General features: G+C 54.6%; 1 protein-coding gene across 5 annotated transcripts in view; it reads left to right on the top strand.

Moving 5' to 3' along the window:
* PAK6 (p21 (RAC1) activated kinase 6) overlaps positions 1-14599 on the top strand; it is a 33464-nt gene extending 18865 nt beyond the window's left edge. For 4 of the 5 annotated variants that reach the window (XM_010965133.3, XM_010965132.3, XM_010965134.3 and 1 more), the window contains 8 exons: positions 2368-2576; positions 3454-4107; positions 9575-10072; positions 10197-10330; positions 10672-10798; positions 10897-11022; positions 11497-11631; positions 13009-14599. In XM_010965133.3, coding sequence (XP_010963435.2) covers positions 2373-2576; positions 3454-4107; positions 9575-10072; positions 10197-10330; positions 10672-10798; positions 10897-11022; positions 11497-11631; positions 13009-13176 — 2046 coding nt within the window. In that variant the 5' untranslated portion in view covers positions 2368-2372 and the 3' untranslated portion in view covers positions 13177-14599. Of the gene's footprint in view, positions 1-2367; positions 2577-3453; positions 4108-9574; positions 10073-10196; positions 10331-10671; positions 10799-10896; positions 11023-11496; positions 11649-13008 lie in introns of all 5 variants that reach the window. The other variant, XM_045524228.2, reaches the window with a different exon arrangement.
* The last annotated feature ends 141 nt before the right edge of the window (positions 14600-14740 follow it).

Here is a 14740-nt window from a genome sequence, read left to right on the forward strand (position 1 = left end):
AAGGCCATTCCACAGTCATGTAGACCATTTGCTAAAGATGCTGTCCTTGTGTGTTCCTGCAGCAAACGCTGGGCCCTTAGGTAGGCCCAGGAGTTGGGGAGAGGGATGTTCTCGAGTGGGGAGAGTATTAACCCCATCTTCTTCAACTCCAGGGTGTGTCCCTACACCCCCAGAAGAGTTTACAGAGTGAGGAGAAGGGTAAAATTGTCAGCCAAGCTGCTCCAGAGGTAGAGGGTCTGTCTGAGAGGCTGTGAGGACAGAATTGCCGAGCAGAGACTCTTCTGCAGCCAAAGGCTGAGAGGAGGAGGTCAAGTCTCGCCGAACCATGAAGGGTCTATGTCAAGGAGAGGTGGCGAAAGCTGCAGGACCAGAAATCAGGCATGACCCCTGACAGGTGAATCTGGGAGGACAGGAGTTGGACGTCAGTCTCAGACTTGTATCTGCTCACGTTCTGATGTCTGCAGAGCCCTGAGCTTCAAGACAGGATGCACGGAGAGGTAACATAGTAAGAGAAACAACCCTGGTTTACCAGGAATCTGTTCACCTAATACTCCCTAAACTCTGTGAGGTATCTTTTATTAACCCCATTTTATAGATGAAGAACACTGAGGCTCATATCATTTAGGTAACTTACTCAAAGTCTCCCCAAATTAGTGGAAGACTCCCTGCAATGCACCTGTAACTCAATCAGGTGTATTTCATTCCAAAGTCCTTGGTCCTTGGGGCTCCAGCACATGTGGCCTTTCCTAGTGGGAATGCTTGGTAGATTCCTGAACCTCAAGATCCCCCAAAGTGGCTGCCATTCCAAGAGATATGACATGGATTCAGATTCATTCATGCTCAGTGAACACATAATGGAGAGACTGTGGCTGTTGGAGCCCCCTGCCTTCCCAAGTGGGCACCGGCTGCCTCCCATATCTGTGACCCGCTAGAGTGACTGGGAAAATTCTGTCTTCAGAGCAGGAGCAAAAAGAGAATGCCACGGCACAGACATATCCAATTCTGTGGACAGATGAATGATCCAAGCATTCAATTCAAGAAATAAACATGTCTTATTGAAACAAACCTTCAGGTAACCTTTCCAGCTGACACACGAGCTCACTGAGTATCTTTTCTCTCTCTTTCTCACACACACACACACACACGAACACACACACACACGCACACGCGCACACACACACACACACACACACACACACACACACTCTGAGCTGTTTTGAGCCACTTCAGATACAAAAGCATTCAAGTGGGTACCCCAACCCATCTTCCATCATGTGTGGTCCCAGCCCAGGGCTCCTTGAAGGCAAGGCCAGAACAGCACTTTGGAAGAGTCACTTTGCCTCCTGGGTTTCCAGTCTTCCTCTCTCAGATCTGCATGGCCATGTCACTGCTAGCTGTTGATGGAGCTTAGTAGGGCCTTAGGCAAACCCAAAACCAGCAAGGCGAGGGATAGAGGTTTAACTGCTTAACTGCAAGTGATGTTTTGTACAGTCAGAGTTCTGAGACCACAGAGAACGGGGCCTAGGGGGAGATGAGCTTTCTTTTTTTGGAGAGATTTTCCCCTAAGATAGCTGCCCTCACCCACCGCAGCTGTGCCTCTGGCCCAGAGCCTTTCCAGAATTAGGGCCGAGCACCTGGGGACCACGAGGGCCCATTTAGTTTGGTCCCAGACTGGGCAATATGTCTATGAATCATCAGCCTGGCTTTTTATGAAGTCGTATGTCACATGAACAGGTTTTCTGTTTTTGAAACCCCCTGGGACAAACTGGAGTTGACTGTGAAAATAAAAAACAAACACGCAAAACCTTTAACGTACAGTTGGATACAATTTGCTAGTTTTGTTTAGGATTTTCATTTATGTTCCTAAGTGAAATTGGTTCATATTTTCCTTTCCTTGTGCTATTCTTAACTGGTTTAAGAATCAAGATCATACTTACTTCATAAAATGAGTTTGCCTGCTTTCCTCCCTCTTCCCCACCCTCTTTTTAATTCTTTGACGGTAGAATGATATTTGTCATGGGCTTTGCATCTTATGAAAGCGCACACTCCCCACCCCCCTACTTCGAGTCTGCCTGCTCAGCAGGGGACTAGGCTCAGACAAGAAGACACACACTTCTTTTCCTTATTTATGGTCTGGATTGGCTTACTTATGAGGCTTTTGTTGTTTCTGGGACCACTCTGCTGGGAGTTAGCCATTTCCCTGAGGAACTAGGCACGAGAGGGGAGGGGAAGCTGTCGGCCGGTCCAGGGTAGTTGTGTCAGGGGACAGAGCCCGGGGCCCCAGCACCCACTGCCGCTAGCTGTGCTTCCTGGGGCCAGGCTCTTGGGAAGCCCCAGCTGGAGCTCAGTCTGACCCTCCCCACGCAGGCACCATGTTCCGCAAGAAAAAAAAGAAACGCCCTGAGATCTCGGCCCCACAGAACTTCCAACATCGCGTCCACACCTCCTTTGACCCCAAAGAAGGCAAGTTCGTGGGCCTCCCCCCACAATGGCAGAACATCCTGGACACACTGCGGCGACCCAAGCCCGTGGTAGACCCTTCACGCATCACCCGGGTGCAGCTTCAGCCTATGAAGGTAAGGCGGGCAGCAGAGATGGTGGAGTGGGAGGATTCAGACCATCCACAGAAGATTGCTGGCAGAACCACACAGGCACCTGAAGAACCACCTAATTACCAGCTATCAATTAGCCAGGCTGTTTCATTCCCTGCTAATCAGCCCCTCGTTCTCTCTCTGGATGACCCAGGGAGGAGCCTGGGGAGTCCCTCTCCCCAGGGTGGTAGGGTTGCCAGATTTAGTAAGTAAAAATACAGGATGCCCAATAAAATTTGAGTTTCAGATAACAACGAAGAATATTTAAGTACGTCCCATGAAATATTTGGACCTGTAGCCACTGTGGGCTCTCACAGAACAGGGGGCTTAAGTTGTGTGAGTCAGGACAGGTTGATCCGAGAGTCTGATAGGGGTTGGGGTCAGGGCCCTGTTAGGGTTTGGAGGCCACAAATCCAGTGTATGTGGGGAGGGGCCTGGACAGGTGCCTGTCTCCTCAGCTCTGCATGCTTCCCAGAAGGCCGCAGACAGAGCTGGGGAACGGCGGTGGGTCCCAGGCAGGGCCTGGAGCTCCCCCTCCCCACAGATCCCCAAGTTCAGCTGCCCAGACCATTTGGTGTCCTGGATTGAACGCCATGGTTACTCACCTGTCTGCCCTGCTGGACTACAAGCATCCTGAAAATGGGCTTTATCACTGTGTCCCTACCCCAGCGCAGGCCTGGCCCACTGTGGACCCTGTAAGGGACTGAAAAATTAAGAAATAGCTGAAAGACACAGCAAACAAGGTCCTAGGTGTTCCTCCCCAAGGCCTCTGGGGAGGCTCTCTGACCTGGTCCAGACCCAGCCACCCCTCCCTGCCACGAACAGGCTGCTCACCATGCCTCTCCCTCTCCCTCCCCTGCAGACAGTGGTGCGCGGCAGCGCGGCGCCCATGGATGGCTACATCTCAGGGCTGCTCAATGACATCCAGAAGTTGTCGGTCATCAGCTCCAACACCCTGCGCGGCCGCAGCCCCACCAGCCGGCGGCGGGCACAGTCCTTGGGGCTGCTAGGGGATGAGCAGTGGGCTGCAGACCCGGACATGTACCTGCAGAGCCCCAAGTCTGAGCGCACTGACCCCCACGGCCTCTACCTCAGCTGCAACGGGGGCGCACCAGCAGGCCACAGGCAGGTGCCGTGGCCTGAGCCGCAGAGCCCACGGGTCCTGCCCAATGGGCTGGCCACCAAGGCACAGTCCCTGGGCCCCACCGAGTTCCAGGGTGCCACACAGCGCTGCCTGCAGCTGGGAACCTGCCTGCAGAGATCCCCACCTGGCACCTCCCCACCCACAGCTACGGGCAGGCGTGGGACCAAGACTGCGAGGCATGGCTCCGAGGAGGCCCGGCCGCAGTCCTGCCTGGTGGGCTCGGCCACAGGCAGGCCGGGTGGGGAGGGCAGCCCCAGCCCTAAGACCCAGGAGAACAGCCTGAAGCGCAGGCTGTTCCGAAGCATGTTCCTGTCTGCTTCTGCCACAGCCTCTCCAAGCAGCAGCAAGCCAGGCCCTCAACCACAGAGCAAGGTAAGTCAGGCCGGGGCCACAGCATCCACAGGGGACACAGGCCCTGCCTGGCCTTCCCCACTTACAGGGTCGGGTTGGGGAAAGCACAAGGGAAATAGATCTGCAGCTGATTCTGCCCTGAACCAGCTGAGCCCTTGTCCTCCAAAGGCTTAGCACATGTGAGTCAGAAGTTGCAAGCCAGGTCATTTTCCAGGGGCCTCAGAGGGGCTATGGTGTGCCCCAGCTTACACTCTTGCCCTCTGGGGTGTGTCAAGGCAGACCACATGGGGAGGCAGACACCCCTTGAAAAAGTAGCATCTTTAACCACAAGCCCAGACCCTCCTCTGCCCCTAGTGCTCAGCAACCCCCACCCAGGCCTCAGTAGAGGCAGGTGCTCCAGCACTGGGGGTGGGGATCAGGGGCAGGGTCTCTCTGGCTCCATCTCCTTGGACTTTCTTTTTGCCTCAACCTCTCTCTTGTCCCAGTGCTCTCCTGAGGTGGTGCACAGCTTCCCTGCACTGCTTCTCCCACAGGCTTCAGAAATGCTCATGTTAACCCTTCCTCTAGTGAGGATTCCTCCCTCCCTCCCTCCCTTCCCCTTTTCTAGTGGTTGTTGCTTTGTTTAACATTTCTGTAATTATTAATTCTTATATTGTGTGCCATGTGAAAAGCCAGAGAATTGAATTTGCCTGGGTCTGGGAGCAATAGGAGAGCCGACTTTTGATATGTGTTTGTGTGTGTGTGTGTGTGTGTAGAGAGAGAGAGAGACAGAGAGAGAGACAGAGAGAGAGAGAGAGGCAGCCTCAAATGCACATATGTTTCTTGTGAAAAAGGAAACAGTGAAGGGAGCCCTAACAGTGACATTTCTTGGCAGGCAGAGGAGAACATTTTTGCTTACATGCCCTGTGACATCCTGTCTGTGGTGACAGTGACATCCTTTCCCATTTGGCAGATGAGAAGACTGACTCAGAGAGTGCAAGACAACCCCCAGGGTTCGCGAATGAGTCAGGCGAGGGGGGAAAGGAGGGGCCCTCTGGGCTCCCTCCTCTTGCTCTTGAAGGCTTTCCGACCATGGCATCTTTTAGCTCCTTCCTGAGGGGACAGGCAGAAGTGAGTTTAGGCTGCAGCATGAGAGTTGTAAGTTAGCCTTAAGAAACAAGCTCTGACAGCAGGGTGAATGATGGAGCCTCCCGTCCGGGGATAGCACCAATGGGTCCAGCCTGTGCAGTTGGTGGGGGCCGGGCATGCAGACCCTCAGCCTTCTAAGTCATTGCCAGCCTGAGGCACCCAGGGAAGGTTTTGGGCTTTGTGACCTCCAGCCCCACACAGGGACAAAGGATGGTGGGCTGAGTAGGGTAGGGGGTTGGGGGAGGAACATATGAAATGGGGACATATGCCCACGAGAGAGACACAAGTGCCTGTGAACAGAGGGGGTCTCTGGGAGACTGTGCCCTTGGGGAGACAGTCCACAGGAAACTAAAGTGGGAGCAGGACAGTACACACCGCCAGCATGTACACTTTGGGAGTCCTGCTGGGGTTGGGGGTGGTTTCAGGAATTTGGAGAAAGTGGGTATCAACACTGGGCTGGGCACTGACATGCATGGTCCTGGGCTCCTGCCAGCACCCCACAGCAGCGGGGCAGGTTGTCCCCCCAGCCTCTGTCAGCCAGTCCATCCCTGCACACATCACCAAGCACCTACCACGGGCTGCTGCCCCCGGGTGTGTGGGGTCTCCCCTGCACCCTTGGAGGCAGGTGGTGGAGGCAGGTGGTGCTTGTCCAGGACTCAGAGATACCATAGTTTCAAATCCAGGGAAGTGGTTTCCTTCTCGGCCCACTGGGCATACCTTTCTAGATATTCTTAAGCCAGGCCTCTAAAAGGCAGGGCCAAGACTTCCCCTGAGTTACTCTGGGCCAGGGCTTCTCAACCCTGTACTCTTGATATTTGGATCAGATAATCCTTTATTGTGGGGGCTCGCCTATGCATTGTAGGAAATTAAGAAGCCTCTCTGGCCTCTACCCCCTAGATGCTAGTAGCATGCCTCAGATGGGGCAATCTCAAATCCCTTCAGACATTGCCAAATGTCCCCTGGGGAAAAAAATCACTCCAATTGAGAACCAGTGCTCTCAGCAAATTACAACACAGTTGGGAGGCATTCAGTTTCCTCCTCCTCCCACAGGGCCCTGGGAACCCCTAAACTAAGCCAGCAGCCAGCCCTCTGCACTCAGCACATCCCAGAGTTTGGCTCTGGACACTCACAGCAACTCCTAAAGCAACGGTCCATGCACTGGTACCCTGGGAGGTCAGGTCACCAATGGCCACAGTGTGCCAGGCGTGGCTGCAGGAAAATCTGTGGCCCTGGAGCTGTTGTCCTCAGCCCTAGGCAGCTTAGCCTACAGTCACTCACTTTGGCTAAAAAGCAAAAGAAGACCTCAGGTGGTGGCAGGGAGGCCAAAGAGGTAAGACAGGAGCTTGGGGGATTTAGAAGTGGTTCCACTTAGCAGCAGAAAGGCCAAGTCAGGAAGACCTCAACAATCAGCAAACCTTGGTTTAGCCCTACTGTGTGCATGTACTTTGTTATGTGCCAAGGATCCCCAGTAGGACCACAGCATAGGGGTCAGAGGTTAGGCTGACCAGGGCTGAAGTCTGGCCTTGTCCCTTACTACTTAGTGATTCAGGGCAAGTTACTTAACCTCTCTGAGCCTGTTTCTTCACCTATAAATGTAGTGATAATAGTACCCATGGGATAATAAAACAACCCACAGGGTTATGAGAATTAAATGAGATAATGCATTTAAGGCCTTTGTCAAAGTGGTAAACCCTCAATAAATGATTTTATTATTTCTTAAATATTATGACATGGCTTCTGCCTGTGTGGCACTTATGGCACAGGCTCCCAAGCCCACAGCTGGAGAGCCCAGCCCTATCACCGTGGCTTGGGAAGGGAAAGTGATGCATCATTGTAACACCACGTCCAACTCTTCTTTCCGGTGGCTTCCTGCCTCAGTCACACAAGTAACTGCAGAATTAATCCAGAGCCCCGAACAATTAATTCCATCTTTTGTCCTCCTTTCCCTTTCTTGGAGCAGTTTAACGACTTTCATCTGGTCCTTTCATGTGGTTACGTTAAGTGAAATCTCCCTCCTGTGGAGACGGGCAGCAAGGCCAACTAAGGGACACCTGGGACAAGACCCCGCTGAGGTGAAGATGGAGCCTGGTCCCACTACCCCCGAGCCCTGTGTCCCAGCCACAAAGGTGCTGGTCTCTTGACTGGGTCTGTCTGCTGCTTCCATTCCCCCACTGCACCCGCGCCCCTGAACTCGGCCAGCACCTGCAGCAGAGTCTGCACAGGGGCCTTGACAGCAGAGGAGGGAGTGAATCCCCCTCCTCAGCCCCTCCGTGTGGCTTGTCCCCACCCTCTTCATGTCCAGGAGGCCGGGAGGCCAGAAGGTGAGGGAAATTCTTTTACAGCCTTCCTTAGAAATCCAGGGTGGAGAGAGGTCAAGGGCCGTTAGAGCACCTCATCAGCAGCTTTAGGGGCTTTTCAGGTCCCCAAGCTCCGCCCAGCCCCACACAGATGCCCGGAGAGCACCTTTTCTGTTTTAAGTCCATGCCTCGCAGGCCAGCAGGCAGATTTTAACAGAGCCTTGGGGACTGCTTCTAGGTGGCATCTCATGGAACTTCTGCTCTTGAATGTGGCCTCACAGCCTCTGTGGTGGCCATGCTCCCTCCACATCCAGTCTTAGCCTTCCCTGTGAGGCCATGGAATCACAGAGCTGCTCAAATCGTGGTCCACTGTTCCTCCCACATCAAACCCAAGTGCCTTGTTAAAATGCAGAGTCCCTGCTCAAGGGACTTACTGAAGCCATCTCCGAGGCCCAGGAACCTGCATTTTACCCATCTCCCTGGATCATTGTGCATTCATAGAGGAGACCGGGGCTCAGAGAGGGTGACTGGCCTAAGATTCATCACAAGTCTGAGCAAAGCAGGACTGGAACCCAGGTCCTGATCCTCAGTCTGAAGTCCCACTGCTCCACCACAACAGAGTAGGAAAAGTTGGGTGAGGGTCAGGCGCTGGCAGGGACATGGGAGAATCTATTTATTGCACAGATGTGCTCGCCAGGTGGGGATGCAGTAGCTGCATTAGTCCCGGGAGGCTCTCCTGGCTCCTTCACCATGAAGGCTGAGCTGAGCCAGGAACCGCCTGCTAGAGGCTGGCGCACACTCAGAGTGGGCGGGCGGGGCTGGGGGTGGCAGAGCCTGCCATGGCATGACTCTCTGCTGGCAGATGCACCATGCACGTGCTATGTGTTGAGTAGATTTCCTGGAAGCTGATTCAGCTTTGAGGATGAGGACTGGGACCCTCTGGGCACCTGGACAACCGCCTGTGAGATAGGCTCTGAGATGTTCCAGAAAGGCCTCTCTGCAGCCCCTGAAGTTCCCCAGTAGGTCATGTATGACCCTCTCCAGGTGTCCCCTTTTAAAAACACACAATCCCTGGGAGGAGTCATGTTGCACCTCGCCAGCTCCTTGGGAAGAATCCAAGGATGGGACCTTTCCTGCTGGGGCTGGCAAGAGGGCTGGACCCTGAAAGGCAAGGAGCTTCCAGGCCTGGCCTGAGCGGGGCTCATTGGGGCCCAGTCTGCTACTCAGTTCCCCATCCCTCCCTCCCTGCCTGCCAGAGACCAGAAGGATAGGCCGCCTGCCTTCCCTTCCTTGTTGGGGGTCGTCAGCCAGAAATTTCATGTCTAGGAGCAAGTGGAAGGGCTGCTCTGGGGAGCCCTAAGGAAACCACCTCACTGCTGGACTTACCCTCCTGATTCCAGATCTCTCTAGCACCAGATCCCCAGCCCAGGGGACGCCAGAGGAGCCCCCAGATGGTAACATGGCTCTGTGGTCCTCTGTTGGGGACATAATCTCACAGCACAGACATGCAGACCCCCCATTGTCAGGTACAAGCAGGACTATCAGACCCCAGCTGTGGCTTCCCTGCCCTGTCATGGGAGTCAGTCACAGCTGCCCCGCTGCACCCACCACTCCAATGCCCAGGGCCTCTTCCGCTCACGTGGGCCCTTGGGTGGGGGAGCCATGGTTGGAAACTGACCCAGATTCCCTGTGCAGCCTACAGCACAGAGGGAAGATTGCCTCCCGGTGGCCTCCCTGGGGTCTGGCTGTCAGTCACCCGAGGAAGAAATACCCAGCACCAGATACTCCAGGGACTCAGCTTTGTCTTCCCAGGATGGGCAGAGTGGATGTAAAGAGCTGTTTTATCTGCTCACCTGGGAACACTGGGGGTTGGTTTCTTAAGCAGGACTATGGTTTGTCTTTTGTTTCATTTGAAAATCTTTGCTTGCGGCACCTCCTCCGCTGGTCTGATGCCCTGTCTTACCCTGCCTGTGTCCAGAGGTCACAGCAGCCACCTCCTGCCTCTGGGAAGGTTGCTCCAAACACTCCCCCAGCCAAACCTGTTTCTTTCTTCTTCTCTGCAGCCCAATTCCTCTTTCAGACCACCGCAGAAAGACTGCCCCCCAAACCTGGTGGCGAAGGCCCAGTCCTTGCCCTCGGACCAGCATGTGGGCACCTTCAGCCCTCTGACCACCTCGGATACCAGCAGCCCCCAGAAGTCCTTCCGCACAGCCCCAGCTGCCGGCCCTCCTCCAGGCCGGTCTTCCCCAGCGGGCTCCCCCCGTACCCGGCATGCCCAGATCAGCACCAGCAACCTGTACCTGCCCCAGGACCCTGCGGTGGCCAAGGGTGCCCTGGCTAGTGAGGACACGGGTGTTGTGACTCATGAGCAGTTCAAGGCTGCGCTCAGGATGGTGGTGGACCAGGGCGACCCCCGGCTGCTGCTGGACAGTTACGTGAAGATTGGCGAAGGCTCCACCGGCATTGTCTGCCTGGCCCGGGAAAAGCACTCTGGCCGCCAGGTGGCTGTCAAGATGATGGACCTCAGGAAGCAGCAGCGCAGGGAGCTGCTCTTTAACGAGGTGGGAGGAGAGGGCGTGACGGGGCATTTGGGACTGGCAGTGTGCGCGGAGCCAGGCTGGATGTCTTTGAGCGGGTGCAGTGGGGAGCGTGCCCGGCACTTAGGCATCCCCTCCTGTCCCCCAGGTGGTGATCATGCGGGACTACCAGCACCTCAATGTGGTGGAGATGTACAAGAGCTACCTGGTGGGCGAGGAGCTGTGGGTGCTTATGGAGTTCCTGCAGGGTGGGGCCCTCACGGACATCATCTCTCAAGTCAGGTGGGCAGCTGGGAGGGCTGGGCCTCATGAATGCCCTGGCAGGGGTATTAGGCAGCCTCAGGCCCAGATGACTGGGGTGCCTGTCTCATTGTCCTGAACCGCCCCCATCTGTTTGGGTTAACAGACCTAGGGGTCTCAGGGGCCTGGGGAAGACACTAGGTCTCCAGCCTAGGCCCAGGCTCATTTCCCCCAGGGCTCTGGTCTGACTGGGTTCTTTCATGCATTGCCCAGGAGCTGTGGGGCCCAGGACCAGGGGCACCTACTCTGCCCAGCCCATCTGTCCTGCAGCCCTGCCAAAGCTCACATTCTCTAACGCTGGTGGCCCTGCCTTCCCTGTCCAGGCTGAATGAGGAGCAGATCGCCACTGTGTGTGAGGCCGTGCTGCAGGCCCTGGCTTACCTGCACACCCAGGGGGTCATCCACCGGGACATCAAGAGCGACTCCATCCTGCTGACCCTCGATGGCAGGGTAGGGCGCACCCACGCCCCCCACACTTCTGCTCCCAGCATGGCTTTTCCTCCTAGTTGACTTTTCACTCCCTTCTCTCCCTCTCACCCCAACCCCAGGTGAAACTCTCAGACTTTGGATTCTGTGCGCAAATCAGCAAAGATGTCCCTAAGAGGAAGTCCCTGGTGGGAACCCCCTACTGGATGGCTCCTGAAGTGATCTCCAGGTCTCTGTATGCAACCGAGGTAACAGCTCCCTCCATCCCCTAATCTTCCCAGAAGAGGCTTAGGAACACACAGCTCTTCTACTAGTGGCCCCCTGCCGAGCCCCCCACCCAAAATAGCCCTGGTTCTCAGGTTCCCACTTAGTCAATACCCTACCCCACTGTCTACTGCCCCCTCTTTGGTGGGTCTTCTCTGGCCTGTGACTTTGCTGCCACAAACTGGTCCCCACAATGCTCTTGCCCATGTTTCAGGGGTAGGCTAGGGTATGGCCAGGCTTCCCTATGTGTGATGGCCTTTCTAAGAGAGTGGCTGACAGCTGTGACCCTGCAGTCAGAGGTCACTCATACAGGAAGTAATTGACCACAGGGAAGGTGGCCAAGAAGGAGGCTGACTCACCAAGGAGACCTGGGGCCAGCTGCTCCACTCCCCTTGCAGCCTGTTCTACCAAGGGGCCAGACTCTGGTCAGGGGAGTCAGGGACATTCTCCTTCTGTAGGTGGATATCTGGTCTCTGGGCATCATGGTGATTGAGATGGTGGATGGAGAGCCACCCTACTTCAGTGACTCCCCAGTGCAAGCCATGAAGAGGCTCCGGGACAGCCCCCCACCCAGGCTGAAGAATTCTCACAAGGTCAGTTGGTAAACAAGGTACGACCCTGCAGGCCCTTCTTCCCCAGGTTTCAAGGATCAGACACTGAGCTTTCAGGCCCAGCTTCTCCCTTCCACAGATGCCAGAGAGCCTGGGCTCCTGGAAAAGGCTCCTTTTTCTCCACATAAAACCCACATCTGGGTATGGAGCCTAGTCACAAACTCCCATGGTCACTCCAACAAGTTTCCACCTGCAGGCTACCGACAGGAGCCTGAGAGAAGGGAAAGCAAGCCTGCCCGGAATCCTTGATGTCCTGGAGAGGAATCTAGAGAAGCTAATTATGCAGGAACCCACCTCGACCCCATCTGTCAGGGGAGTCATACCATGGCACAGTGCACCCAGTCCCTCACAGAGGATTGGTATGCCCTCCATCAATGTACATCCTGACCAGTTTTTCCCTTAAAACCAACATGTGTGTGTATGTATGACCCTTTCTTGCCAAATCCACCCAAACCCACAGTCCTTACCTGTGGGCACCCCTTGCTGGTGACAGATCAGCAGAGGGCTGCAAAATGGCACTGCCATCTGGTGGCCAGAGTGAAAAAATGTCCCAGAGAGTTGAAGCCCAGTTCCTAAATAGCAAAATAGTTCTGTAGCCCAGCTGGATGGGGAGGACAGACAGGAAGCACTTTCCAAGACAACTGGTCCTTGGAGCCCGCACTCCTGACCCCAAGACTAGCAGTTAGGGAAGATTTTTAATTGGTGAATTCCCCAGAAGATGTAGCCTTCTGTAACAGCCTTATCCCAAGATACTGGCTCAGAATGAACCAAGATAAGCCCTTGACTTAGACTCTAAGGCTTACAGAAATAAAGAAATCTTCTTTTGCAGGTCCCACTTTTGTTCTTTTCTATTTTTCAAAACACTTCTTCATCCCTGATTTCTTTTTTTATCTTCACTAAAGCCTTATGTGGCAGATAGGGCAAGCACATTTTATCATTAGCCCACTTTACAGATGAAAAAAGTGAGGTCTACAGAAGAGTGCAACTTGCCAGAGATCAGGGATAGACCCAGGACTGGATCTCTGGTACGAATCCCATGCCCCTTTGCACAGAGCCTGAACGCGGAGCCCTGAGAAGCAAGGCAGGGGATGGGCTGTATTTGGAACCCAGCTCCCTAGCTCCAGGTAGCCTAATTCCATTGCTCAGCAGCACCCCCTGAAGGTGAGCTGGCTGCTTTTCCTGGACTAATGCTGACTTTCCTTACCTACCTGATAATCCAAAAAGTACTCAGCCTGGGAGGAACCAGGAAATAAGAAATGAGAGAATTTAAGACTTTCAGATGAGAGTGGGGCTAGGCAGATTGGGTCACCCCAAAGTGGCTGCAAATTGTGGCTTTCTCTCACTGACCTGCGTCCACAGGTCTCCCCAGTGCTGCGAGACTTCCTGGAACGGATGCTGGTGCGGGACCCCCAGGAGAGAGCCACGGCCCAGGAGCTCCTGGACCACCCCTTCCTGCTGCAGACAGGGCTGCCTGAATGTCTGGTGCCCCTGATCCAGCTCTACCGCAAGCAGACCTCCACCTGCTGAGCCCGACCCCAGAGCGCACCTGCCACCTGTGCCCACAGGCAGGGGACACTGGGCCGCCAGCTTGCAACAGGGCCTGCCTGCCTGCCTCATTCTCTCAGTATTCTCTCCAAAGATTGAATGTGAAGCTCCACCCCCGCCCTCCTGCCCCTCCGCCCACTGGGCCAGGCCGGACCTGCCCCTTGGTCTCTCTCCCTCCGAAGAGTCCCTAGTTGCCTTTGGGATGATGGAGACCCCTTCTGCAGGGTGACCCTTTGTTATCTGTACAGGGAGATTTCTAAGAAATATGGAGACTAGTGCTTTTGGCCACTGTGGCCAATATAGCAGAAAAGGCTGCTGTGGTTTTTTAAAGGTAGTTGTACACGAGCATCCGAGGCCACCCAGGAAGGAGACTGCCCATCTTCCCCAGGATGCTTGCTGTCCTCAGCTCCAGTTCCAAACCCTGGGGCCTGAGAGGGCCACAGGAAAGGTCTTGATTGCCTGAATCGTCTTCCTCCCTTGTGTCCAGCTTCCTGAAGGCACAGTCCCACGTGCACCTGTTTCCCGACCCACCAAGCTGACAACACTCTCCCTGCACAGCCCGTGCCCAGCTGTGGACAGACTGCTCGGAGGCCATGGTGGCAGGGAGGGCATTTTCTGGGTGAAAAAGGAAGGAGGCAGTTGGTGGTAAAGGTGGTCTCACTGTACAGGGCGTGTTGCTTGTTTTTGTGCCCATGTGTGTGTAAGTAGAGGAAGGGGTTGCCCCGACAGCCTGGCTCCCTTCAGGTCATTGTGGCTGGCTCCAGTAAGGCTTCTCCTTCCTCTCTCCCACTAAGTTCTGCTCTGAAGGGACCTGCTTTCTTGGCCTGGCTTCCTGCATCTTAAGTCCTGGGTTTCTATCTGACCAGTGAAGAGATCTGTATTGAGTCTGACACATCCTGGGGGCTTGGCAGGTTTCCGAGTTCCTCCTGCACTGTGGAGTCTGAGAGCCAGAGATCAGAATGGTGAGGGAACAAACTTTGTTTTACCTGTGAGCTTCATCTCAAAAACCAGGTCATCAGGGACCCATTCTTTTCAAAATCCTGGTCTGAGGGAGGTGAACCAGCTCCCAGGGTTCCATCACGTTAAGAGAATGGGCCCCATTTGTGCAAACCACCTGCCCCTTGCTGCCTCCTCAGACACCTGTCTCCTTGTCCTCCCCTCCCTACCATCAGGGCTGCTGTGAGACAGGGAATCCCAGGGAAGAACTCCAGGTGTCCGGACCCTATCTAGATAATATTTTTAGATTCCTCTGCTCCCTAGTGGCCTGCTTTAGGGCAGAAAAAAAAAAAAAAAAGCAAGGACTTTTTTTAAGGGTCAGAGTTTTAAAAACAAAAGCATCTTCCCTAGAAATTTTTGTGAATTGTTTGCACTTGTGCCTGTTTTAAATTAAACTGAGTGTTCAAAACCTCTGGCCTTCCTGTTGTCTCTGGGAGTGGAGCCAGGCTGTTTTCAAACTGGAGAAGCTATCGTGGGTGTCCGGAGTGGCCCTCTCTCCTCCCTGATGTGAGCTCCCCAAGGGTCACTCTAAGCCACAGAAAATCCAACT

This window comes from Camelus bactrianus, chromosome 6 (genome assembly GCF_048773025.1).
Source record: "Camelus bactrianus isolate YW-2024 breed Bactrian camel chromosome 6, ASM4877302v1, whole genome shotgun sequence".
Lineage (NCBI taxonomy): Eukaryota > Metazoa > Chordata > Mammalia > Artiodactyla > Camelidae > Camelus > Camelus bactrianus.